Source organism: Hevea brasiliensis, chromosome 1, assembly GCF_030052815.1.
Source record: "Hevea brasiliensis isolate MT/VB/25A 57/8 chromosome 1, ASM3005281v1, whole genome shotgun sequence".
Lineage (NCBI taxonomy): Eukaryota > Viridiplantae > Streptophyta > Magnoliopsida > Malpighiales > Euphorbiaceae > Hevea > Hevea brasiliensis.
In genome coordinates this window covers 119161905-119175155 of record NC_079493.1, presented here as the reverse complement: position 1 = coordinate 119175155, position 13251 = coordinate 119161905, and the positions used below count along the sequence as shown (strand labels likewise).

At 25.7% G+C, this 13251-nt stretch overlaps 1 protein-coding gene across 1 annotated transcript; it reads right to left on the bottom strand.

Moving 5' to 3' along the window:
• Positions 1 to 6193: 6193 nt before the first annotated feature.
• LOC110649634 (uncharacterized) lies at positions 6194 to 12503 on the bottom strand. The gene is made up of 7 exons (XM_021804297.2): positions 12005 to 12503; positions 9772 to 9907; positions 9584 to 9665; positions 8491 to 8666; positions 7439 to 7576; positions 7215 to 7354; positions 6194 to 6629 (listed from the first exon to the last, which is right to left on the bottom strand). Exons 1-7 carry the CDS (start codon positions 12120 to 12122, stop codon positions 6367 to 6369), a joined length of 1053 nt encoding a protein of 350 aa, XP_021659989.1. The 5' UTR covers positions 12123 to 12503; the 3' UTR covers positions 6194 to 6366.
• Between the last annotated feature and the right edge of the window lie 748 nt (positions 12504 to 13251).

The window sequence follows — 13251 nt, the reverse complement described above, 5'->3', positions numbered from 1 at the left end:
TTACTATAAACTCAGTCTTATATAGGAATTAATTTAATAATTTTTAAATTAAATATTTATATTGATATTTTTATAAAATTAATTAAAAATATATAATAAATGCATGAATAGGTTTTAACCTGGAGTCCTATTATCCATTTAATTTTAGTCGCGGCCTTTAAACTCTCGTACTCCATATAAATGAACTTTTTAACATAGGACATTTATTATTTAATTTAGTTGGGTCAGTAAAAAAATAATGTTTTAAATTATTAGAATATTAGTTTATTAATTTTTTTTATTTAATTAGACCAATAAAAAATATTAATTAATGACTGATACTTCATTTATATATAAAATGCCAATAATTAATATAACGTTTAGACTTAGGTGTCTTCTATAACTTATTCACAATTTAATTCTTTTTAAATTTACTTTTTAAGTAATTTTAAAAAATACGGGTTACTAATTTTTTTTAATTTAGTTGGGCTAATTTTGGGAACAACTTTAAAATATGAGAAAAATATTAGCTATATTTACTATAAACTCAGTCTTATATAGGAATTAATTTAATAATTTTTAAATTAAATATTTACATTGATATTTTTATAAAATTAATTAAAAATATATAATAAATGCATGAATAGGTTTTAACCTGGAGTCCTATTATCCATTTAATTTTAGTCGCGGCCTTTAAACTCTCGTAATCCATATAAATGAACTTTTTAACATAGGACATTTATTATTTAATTTAGTTGGGTCAGTAAAAAAATAATGTTTTAAATTATTAGAATATTAGTCTATTAATTTTTTTATTTAATTAGACCAATAAAAAATATTAATTAATGACTGATACTTCATTTATATATAAAGTGCCAATAATTAATATAACGTTTAGACTTAGGTGTCTTCTATAACTTATTCACAATTTAATTCTTTTTAAATTTCCTTTTTAAGTAATTTTAAAAAATACGGGTTACTAATTTTTTTAATTTAGTTGGGCTAATTTTGGGAATAACTTTAAAATATGAGAAAAATATTAGCTATATTTACTATAAACTCAGTCTTACATAGGAATTAATTTAATAATTTTTAAATTAAATATTTACATTGATATTTTTATAAAATTAATTAAAAATATATAATAAATGCATGAATAGGTTTTAACCTGGAGTCCCATTATCCATTTAATTTTAGTCGCGGCCTTTAAACTCTCGTACTCCATATAAATGAACTTTTTAACATAGGACATTTATTATTTAATTTAGTTGGGTCAGTAAAAAAATAATGTTTTAAATTATTAGAATATTAGTCTATTAATTTTTTTATTTAATTAGACCAATAAAAAATATTAATTAATGACTGATACTTCATTTATATATAAAGTGCCAATAATTAATATAACGTTTAGACTTAGGTGTCTTCTATAACTTATTCACAATTTAATTCTTTTTAAATTTCATTTTTAAGTAATTTTAAAAAATACGGGTTACTAATTTTTTTAATTTAGTTGGGCTAATTTTGGGAACAACTTTAAAATATGAAAAAAATATTAGCTATATTTACTATAAACTCAGTCTTATATAGGAATTAATTTAATAATTTTTAAATTAAATATTTATATTGATATTTTTATAAAATTAATTAAAAATATATAATAAATGCATGAATAGGTTTTAACCTGGAGTCCTATTATCCATTTAATTTTAGTCGCGGCCTTTAAACTCTCGTACTCCATATAAATGAACTTTTTAACATAGGACATTTATTATTTAATTTAGTTGGGTCAGTAAAAAAATAATGTTTTAAATTATTAGAATATTAGTCTATTAATTTTTTTATTTAATTAGATCAATAAAAAATATTAATTAATGACTGATATTTCATTTATATATAAAGTGCCAATAATTAATATAACGTTTAGACTTAGGTGTCTTCTATAACTTATTCACAATTTAATTCTTTTTAAATTTCCTTTTTAAGTAATTTTAAAAAATACGGGTTACTAATTTTTTTAATTTAGTTGGGCTAATTTTGGGAACAACTTTAAAATATGAGAAAAATATTAGCTATATTTACTATAAACTCAGTCTTACATAGGAATTAATTTAATAATTTTTAAATTAAATATTTACATTGATATTTTTATAAAATTAATTAAAAATATATAATAAATGCATGAATAGGTTTTAACCTAGAGTCCCATTATCCATTTAATTTTAGTCGCGGCCTTTAAACTCTCGTACTCCATATAAATGAACTTTTTAACATAGGACATTTATTATTTAATTTAGTTGGGTCAGTAAAAAAATAATGTTTTAAATTATTAGAATATTAGTCTATTAATTTTTTTATTTAATTAGACCAATAAAAAATATTAATTAATGACTGATACTTCATTTATATATAAAGTGCCAATAATTAATATAACGTTTAGACTTAGGTGTCTTCTATAACTTATTCACAATTAATTCTTTTTAAATTTCATTTTTAAGTAATTTTAAAAAATACGGGTTACTAATTTTTTTAATTTAGTTGGGCTAATTTTGGGAACAACTTTAAAATATGAAAAAAATATTAGCTATATTTACTATAAACTCAGTCTTATATAGAAATTAATTTAATAATTTTTAAATTAAATATTTACATTGATATTTTTATAAAATTAATTAAAAATATATAATAAATGCATGAATAGGTTTTAACCTGGAGTCCTATTATCCATTTAATTTTAGTCGCGGCCTTTAAACTCTCGTACTCCATATAAATGAACTTTTTAACATAGGACATTTATTATTTAATTTAGTTGGGTCAGTAAAAAAATAATGTTTTAAATTATTAGAATATTAGTCTATTAATTTTTTTATTTAATTAGACCAATAAAAAATATTAATTAATGACTGATACTTCATTTATATATAAAGTGCCAATAATTAATATAACGTTTAGACATAGGTGTTTTCTATAATTTATTCACAATTTAATTCTTTTTAAATTTCCTTTTTAAGTAAATTTGAAAAATACGGGTTATTAATTTTTTTAATTTAGTTGGGCTAATAAAAAATATTTTAAATTATTAACATATGAGCTCATTAAATAATTTTTATTTATTTAGTCAATAAATAAAAATCTTTTAAAATTTTTATAAGATGTGAGAGTTTATTAAGGATATAATCATATTTAAATTACTCTAAATTAAAAATTAAAATTTTTTAAGAGACAATAGCTTTTTTTAGTCCATGAATCTAGTGTTGAACGAATGTAGTATTTTGACCGAGTCTTGTATTTTTAGTATTGAACGAATGTAGCATTTTGATCAAGTCTTATATATTTTACTCATAATTTAAATCTTTGAAATTTTTGTTATTACTTAAAAGGAAATTTAAAAAAAATAGTTCACTAATTTTTTAATTTAATTAACCAATAAAAACTCTTTAAATTATTATAATATGAGCTCATTAATTTTTTTTTATTTAATTAGACCAATTAAAAAAAATAACCTTTTAAACTTTTGTTACAAATTTTTTGAAACTAGATATAAGAGTCTATAGGTAGTTATTATTTTATGGAATCCATTTATGTATATATACTTATATTTTATTAGTTTGTCATTTAATGTAAATTATTTTATATAAAATAGTAGGAGTAATTTATAAGTTCTCCTTTTTACCATACCATATATCATCCTTCTCTACTCTCTAGCAATATATTAAAGTTTAGAGGCATAAAATGAGATTTAAATAATAGACTTATCAATAAATTAACTTTTGTTTACAATAGAGTTATCAATAACTTACATTTGTTTTGTGTGATTTTACTCACACTTAATAGATTTTACGAATAACTTTATTTGTTTTGTGTTTAAATGAAATTTTTATTTTAAAAATCAATTGCTTATAAAAGTCAAAAAGTTTTTAATTTGAGCCTACAAAAATCATTAAACATCTTTGAAACAATATTATTAGCCATGATGAAATTAATTTTAAAAATTAAAATTAAACTTAAAAACCTCAATTATTTATGATATGTTGATGGGCCTAACAGTAGTTTGCTTAATATTGTTAAGGTCAAGTAGTTTATTTTGTTATTATAAAAAAAAAGTAGTTGATTTTGTTTACATTAAACTTATTAATAACTTACATTTGTTTTGTGTGATTTTATTCACACTTAATTGATTTTATGAAAAACTTTATTTGTTTTTGTGTTTAAACGAAATTTTTATTTTTAAATCAATTGCTTATAAAAGTCAAAAAAATTTTAATTTGAACCTACAAAAATCATTAAACAATTTTTAAACAATGTTACTAGTCATAATGAAATTAGTTTTAAAAATTAAAACTAAACTTAAAAACATCAATTATTTATAATATGTTGATGGGCCTGATAGTGGTTTGCTTAACATTGTTAAGGTCAAGTTGTTGATTTTGTTCTTATAAAAAAAAGTAGTTGATTTTGTTTATATAAATATTTTATTTACTTTTTATTTGATTTTATTTAGATTATTATTAATATTTTTTATATTTTGGTTGAAATACACTAATTGTAAGGTTATAAGTCGCCAATAAGTATTTATATACTCTGCTCACAAAACAATGAGTACAAGGCAATACTAAATAAAAAATTACATATCAAAGATGAGTTTTTTTTTTTAACATACTTTTCAGTGTCAATTAACTTTTTAAATATCAATGATACTTAGAGTTTGAAAATTAATTGTCAAATTTTAATTAATATTTTTTTACCTAATTACAAACTATTATTTAGTATAAAATTTGTAATTATTAAAGATCAGTGTCTTTTATTATTGGGCATGGTCAAGTTATTGGAAATGATAATGAAAATTATACTTTACTCATGTATTTTAATTGCAATGGGTTTAAGCCACAAAATTTCACTTTTAGTGGAAAAGCTACATTTTCAAATATTCATGTTATTTATTTTAATATTCTTCTAAAAATTGATGGATGGTGAGATTGCACATTTAATTTTATTTCATTATGTACATTTCAAAATAGAAAATACAGATATGGAAATTTGCAATTAATAATCCAAGTTTGAAATTGGTCATAATTAAGAGTTGCATTACAATCTACATTGATAAAGTTATACTATTTTATATTAATATCAAGATGAGTATGATGAATTATATGTAATAAGCTATATATTAGCTATTTAATTATGTATTCCTACTTTTATTTGCCAAATTTTTATATAATTTCTTAACTTTATTGAGTAGTTAATATATCTCATTGATGATTTGAATATTTATTTTAAACTTATATTTGAATATAATTAATCTTAAAAAATATAAATTCACTTAAATTATTAGAAAAAAAAATAACGAGAGGCATTCTAAAAAATAATAAATAGCATTTTTTTTCAAAAGAGAGAATGAGAACAAGCCGTTTTTCATTATGAACTTATTACCACTTGTTATGACTTTTTTTAGCCTAATAGACTGTAAATTTCAAGTATTCTTTAAGGTAATACAATCAGGTTTAAGGGTGAGTTTAAATATTTAAAATACTAATTAGATTCGGATATAATAATTTTTATTGATACTTTATATATTTTTATCCCTATTATAATTTAAAAAATAAAAAATAAAAAATAAATTTTTCTTAAATATTTACTATAAAAATTATATATAATTAATTAAAATATATACAAAAAATATTTTATAATCTATGATATATATAAAAATATATGAAGGGGGAGGGAGACATTTGTATTGCCCAAAATACCCTTCATCATTTATACCTTATATGTTTAATATAATTACTTAATATAATTATTATAAAAATATTAATTAATTAATTAATTAATCAATTAATATAAAACCTAATTGAATAAAATTTAATGATAATAATTTAATAGAAAGTCTACTAATGTTAAGATTTATTTATTTATTTTTATAAAATAAAATAAATTATTAGTTAAAAATTAAAAAAATTAAAAGTTTAATAAAAGCTAAACTAATAGATCTTCCATTAAAAAACAAAAAAAAATCATAGCAATAAAAATAAAACTAATAGGTCTTCCAAATAAAAAAAAAAGCATAATAAAAAATTTTTATCCAACAATGAAATTTTTTATATACTTAACAGATAATTAAGTTAACATCTTATTTGATTATATTAAAATTTAAAAATATTAATTAAAAAATAAGTCTATTTCTATCTATATTTTAATAAAACTAAAAGTTCTTGTAAAATATGAAAAACATAGATTCTTAGGTCTGATCTTGATTTGCTTTATAAGTCAATTTATTTTCACAGAAGAACAACCCTCAATAAGTCACATGAACATGCCAACAACTTAACACTCGAGCAAATACCAAAACAAACAGGTTGAATCCCATAGACAATCTAAACTTTAAAGCCCTAGTCAGGCATCTGTTGCCTTGTCCTTCTCAGAAGCTTTCCCTTCTTTGCTTATATGAAAGCTTTCGATCTTATGGGCTACATCATCAGCTAATGCCTTCACTTTTCCAGTTGGCCCATTTCTGGAGAGTGAATCATTCTCCTCGAGATTTGCGGGCCCTGTTTGCCAGATTCTGATAGTTCCATCTTCAGACCCTGAAGCATAAGATTCACCTCCAGGGGAGAACCGCACACAATGAACAGGACCATGGTGACCCTTGTTGCACCCTGCACAAGAAAAGCATGTGCAAGAAGCTGATTAAAACCATAAACCCACAAAGATCAGCAAATTTTAACTACACAACAGATCTGAAATTCCTCCGGATGACGCATTTAAGTGCAGCTCATCTGCTTATGGTGGCAAAAAAAATCTTTTTTTTCAAAGGTGAGATGAATGAGATGGAAAGGGGGTGAACTAACAGATAGGTTGGCAAAAGGATCACTGATCAAACCAATAAACACAGCTCATCTGCCATTCAGCTTAGATGATCGACTTTTCTTTTTCACTTTTCCTTTCCTTTTTTTTTTTGGCAAGGACATCTTGCCATAGCCTAGAAGTTAAAAACTAGAATGACAACAAGCAGCTAGTGAGGAATAGATGCTTTGATGGTAAATCTACATCAAATCTTGGACCTTAATGGAGTATTTACTTAAAGCAGCAAGATATCTTGCCAAAAACTGTGCAGTGGTTACAAAGAAGCAAAAAGCCCATTCAGCACAAAGCAAAAATGCTGAATTGCTGATCACCTAGTTTTTTACTTGGTTCTTAACTATATAACCAATCTGAAGATCCAACGATTCGGAAATACATACCAATCTGTTCTCCTGTATTGAAATCAAATACATGGATCCACATATCTTCTCCACCTGCGACAAATTTATTACCAAGTTTTGGTTCCAATGAAGCTGATTCCACATTGCATGGCATATTGTAGCTCTTCACCAGCCCAAAGCTGGAAATGAACAAGAAAAGATGTTACTGGTCAATGCCACAAAATTACCAAGATTACATATGAAGAATTCAAAATCCAACTTACTGATTTGCATCCCAAAATTTAACTGTAGACCCATCAGCAGTAGTTATATATCGACCATCCTGACTAACTTCAGCGCTAGTTACAGGTGACTTCGTGTCAAGAGTTTGAACAATTTTTCCACTTCGTATGTCCCATAACCTACAGAGTCACCAATAAATTATGAGGTCAAACTTGCATAATAAATATTTCCCAAAGAAGATAAGGAAATCATTCAGCAACAGATTAGTTTAAGCAGAGATGAAGACATAATAGTAGCAATCTTAGCTTCATGTGTGAAGATACCAAAGATGAAGTCATAATAAGAACAGTCAGACCACAAGAAACAACTCAGACAGGCCATAAATTTTGCACTCTTGCATACAGCTCAATCAATACCAATCAACAACATGCTGCTCCAAATGCATGAACGTAATTACTACAATCTATCAACATGATTGTAAATACTGGAGACTCAAGTGGTGATTTAAGTGAAGCCAATATACAGTATCTGAATTAAGCATGACTGCATGATTGTATGATAATTGGAAGTTTATTGGTGGCCTTCCAACACCAACTTTACTGGAAAGTTGTCTTACTAACTTAATTTTAGTTGATATAACACCAAAATTAAACTCCATCTCTTCACTATTTGTCTTTGCTTATTAATTATTTAAAAGAAAATGTGGCATTGTGGCTAACTGGCAGCTCATACCAAAGTTTTTCACTTGGACCAAAGCTACTTGAAAGAATATGTATGAAAGTTCCATTTGAGAAACAAGATTGAATGCAAATTTAGTCTTCTAGGAACAAAGAAAAAATAATATCACTTTTTTAGATCAAGTAATATTACAAAATATGAGAATGTCATATGACATGCTTTTAGCATAATTTTTCACACTTTATAGCTGAGCAGCAATGAACATCCAAAATTTATGACAACAATTAGAATTTTTTATTGTCTACTGTCCTATAAATAACTAGCTCAGTTAAAAAAAAAATGGCACTACAGAACCAACAGGGAAAAATGAAAAGGAATCAATGTAGCAGCTCAATCTCTTTATTATCATTCATACCTCACACCACCCATGTCAGTACAAGAACTTAATATGGTCTGGTCGCTGTGAAGCCATGCAACAGTTCTAATAGAACCAGGTGAACTGTCAACTTCTCTTGGGGGTGCATCCTGACGATTCAAGTCAAATATACGAAGAATTTTCTCCACTCCGCCAGTAAGTAGAAGATGTGTATCCTGCACAAAGAATAGCTTAGACACTGTGCATAAACTAAGGCTAAGGGATAAAGCAATGAGACATATACATATTTTTCACCCATGAAAGAATAGAGGAATTCCACAATCACAATTCACAACATAAATATTCAGTGAATCACCATGTGATTACATGCATAGCAAAAATAATATAAAAGACTCAAATTCATAAATCTGGGACCAGCTAATAATGCTGTACAAAACAAAATCAATCATACTCAACAAAAACATTATGAAAGAAAAGAGAAATTCCAAATTCCAATGCATAAACAAAGCACAAAAGAAAAATATTTTCCCAGGTTTTGAAAACTTGAATTGAGGGAGGTACATAGGAACATTGAAAGACTCCAAAGTCAAACTTATACCCACTTACAAGAATAGTCACATAAAATTTAGATCTTTTAGAAGTAGCAAACAAGACAGATCTAAACAAAAGAAAAATCCAGACAAGCTCTGGACTCTAGAGTGTGTGATGCAAGAAGACCCAATTTATTTCGTATTTTTAAAGAATCAGAATTTTCCATATAATTTTCAATTAAACTTAGAAATCAAAATCATGAAACTAAAATAATTTAAGCCATTTGATTCTACTAAATCATTGACAGAACTTCAGATTCGCTGAAGGCATTTCGAAACAGTTAGAAGCATAAAATGTGGTCATAACTCTTCCAATCATTCTGAATTTTGGTAGAAAAAATTTCTTAAATTGGTACCATCATTTGATGACTCCTATTACTTCAACTTTACGCCTAGGTTAAATAACTTCGTCACTGAAAGCAAATGAAGAATGCATATAAAAGAAAACCTTTACTTTTATGCTGATGACAAAATGTTTCCTGTATTGAAGTTAAGAGAATAGCATTCAACTAGACACATGAAACAGGAAAATTTTATAATACCTCTGAAAAGGCACAAGCCCTAACAATGTGCTTATGCTCAAAAGAGTGTAATTCATCCCCAGTCAAAGCATCCCACAATTTCCTAAAAATAATAAAGCAGCATAATTTATTATATAAGTTCTATAAAATATTCATTTTTCTTTGTCGAAATGTACATTACTTTGAGAGGAACAAGCTTAATTACATACGCTGTAAAATCTGCAGATGCAGATGCTGCTCGCAATGCATTAGTATCAAGGCAACAACTCCACACTGCACCTTTATGTCCTTCAAAGGTCCCAATCCAATCTCCGGTCTCTCCATTTCTCAACATTGGGCTAGAATCTGAATTTGAAAGAACAATATTGCTTCAAAGCAAAGAATTAAGAATTCCCACCAAATAATAGTAAGAATTAGCAATCCTAATATGAGAACAGCCAGTAAGTACCAAATGAAGCTATAAAGAACCTTCAAACAGAGTAATGCATTGAAACTCAACTTTTGATTAATGAAATTACTTATCAACCATTGATAGAAAATCCAAAGTAAATCAGTATTAACATTAAGGGCATGAGTCTACTTCTTTGCCTTGAAATTTATACATAAAACAATTATTTATACAATCAGTACTAATGGTAAAAGTTATGATAATTTATACCATAAAGTCACTCAGACAAATTTGGAGTATTAAACCATTAACATGATTCTTATTAACACGTGGTTTGCCCATGATTTAGATTTTGCAAGCTCATTATGGTTGTAGTTTATTAGTTTTTTACTTTAATAAAACCCATAATGCTCATTTGGGATTCAATTATAATTTTTAGGTTTTTAATGGTAAAATAAATTTTTTAAGAATTTAGTGGGAGATCCAAGGTATGCTATTAAAACATTTTCAAAAATACTTTAGCATATATATAAAAAGAAAATAGTTCCATTTCAACTCCAATTTAGTAAAAGAGCAATTTAGGTAGGGCCGTAAATGAACCAAGCTATTCATGAGCTGCTTAAGGCTCGGCTCGATTTGGCTCTTTTGAAAAATAAGCCGAGCTTGAGTCGAGTTCAATTTTTTAGGCTCGCTCATAAACGAGTCAAGCTCAAACTTCGCAGTATTCGATTCATTAAGACTCGTGAGCCAGCTTGTTTATAGACTTGCGAGCCGGCTTGTGAACAAACTCGTTTGTAAAATATTTATATTAATTATTGTATTTCATTTTATTATAAATATTTATTATTTTATTTATGAATATTCTAAAAATAATTATATTATTTAAAACTATGATATAATCAATATTTAAAATCTCTTTTATTAAATATAGTTATTTGTAATTTAAATTTAATTTTTTATGAAAAAATCCGCTACTTTTTATATGAGAACTAATCAAAACTACGTAGTGTAAACTTCATAACCTAAAACTAAAACTTGCTCTGTAAATGAGTTAAGCTACTCGCAAGCTACTCGAGACTCATTTCAATAAAAGTTCGACTTAGCTTGACTCGTTTGGAGCTCATTTTCTAAAAAAGCCAAGCTTAAATTTATTGATATTTAGTTCGAGTTTGACACAAGCTGAGCTCGAGCTCGAATCAAGCTCGAAAAAATTTTGACAAACCAAGCTTGAGCTCTTCAAAGCTCAGCTTGGTTTATTTACACCACTAAATTTAGGTGATTATAAGATATAAAGAGTCACAATTTTTATTGTTCAAGTATCTAATTACATGCAAATATTGTTTAGAGACATTGAAAGTAGACATAAATTTCAAGGTGAAATTTTAGACTACCAACATCAAGTGATAAGATTAAATTAAACAGTTTCACATATTTACATAATGTGATCTAAATTTTTACATTTTAAGTACTCAAACGCTATTGCTAACTGATGCAAGGAAAGCCCAATTTCAGAACAAAATAACTCTATAAAAATACTTGATGTCCAAATTTAAGCCTAAATTTGCAGTTGTACTGAAGTAGTAGGTGGAAAAAGCAAAGAGAACACAAATTCACAGTTAACAAACAGTATAATTACCTGTACAAACTGAACAAATCCATATACAATATTTGAACTTGCAGATGACAGAATGATTACTAAATGCCCATCTAAATCCAATTCAAAGTTGAAATCAAAACAAAATTTACGATAGATAATACAGCTAAGACCATATGAACCATGCGACCTGTACATAAAAGGAAGACCCAAATTCAAAAATCAAAGGTAACAAAACGATACTATACCTTTAAAAAATAATAAAAGATTATGCAAATAAAACCGAATTCAAAATTCATGTTATTGAATAGAATTTCACAGTAACAACAGGTGACAGGAGAGCTTGACCTTGAAATGTAATACAAAATGACTGCCTAAAAAAAACCCATTCCACCAAAAATGTAATTGAGACCAGATTCAGAGTTGAACAACAAATAACCTGAAAAAAACAAAAAAATACCTTTGCTGGCACTTATGAGAAAAAAGCCATCAGGAGTAACAGGACTGTAGAACAAATCCACAACAGGACGCGAATGCCCGTGGCAAACTAAAGGCACTGCCAACTTCTTCTTATCCATGTTCCTCTCAATAATCAACAATCAAATCAACAACGCCCCAAAAAAACCAAACCCTAACAGATCAAACCTTCACAGAAATCCCTTTTTCTTTCGCCTTTTTCAACAAAACACCGATGGAAAATCCATTTCACAAATGAAATGCACACGAAGTCTATTTTCAAAATGAAATTGATAAAAAAAAGTTGATTTTCTTTCTTTATGTATTTCTTCTAGGAAATTCACTCGCTGAAACTATGATTCACCCTGGCTAAAGCTATGAAAATCTTGTCTATGGAAAATAAATAATTATTAGTAAATTAAAAGGGAAAAAAAATAAAAATGAAAAATAGAAAGATACAGAACCTGTAAAAGGGGCTAAACGCAGAGATGAATATACAGAGGACACTGGATTTATAGTGTTGAATTCGCATTTTTTTTTTTTCAATGATTTTTCAATGATGGTGCTGCTTCTTTTCAAATCTAAAACTTAACCCTTGTTTTTTGAAAATTTTGATTTTGGCACTAGGAAGTATTTGTTCGTGCTGAAATACCCATAAGCCTCCCTCAATCATTACATTATGGAAAATAAATGGTATTAAATATAAATTTAGCATGAATAAATTGAAAAAATATTATTCCACTGTCTTACAAAGATATGTTAGGTACATTCAATATAAACCCGACGTTATATCATTACGAATTTAATAATTGTTAGATTAAATATTTATATTAATATTTATATAAAATTAATTAAAATATATATAATAAATATAAAAATATAAATATAAATATTTTATTAAATAATTATTTATGTATGAAAATAATTAAATAAATAATTTATATTAATTGAGTTACAAACTACTTAATCTATATTATAACTATTTAAAAAATACATGAATAACTTATCATTATTTAAAGTTAGAAGATCAAAATTAATCAAAAAGTGAAGTTTCAATTGTAATTGGATAGTTAAACAAAAATACCATTATTTCTACTTCGAAAATTAAATTAATTGACGGGTAAATTTTGAATTTAAGAAATTAAATTAAAATTAAATAGGACTAGCATATTATACCATTTAGAAATACAAGAGCTTTTTATTTTATGAGTTATATATTTTTGGAAAATAAGTAGAGCATAAATATTGTGT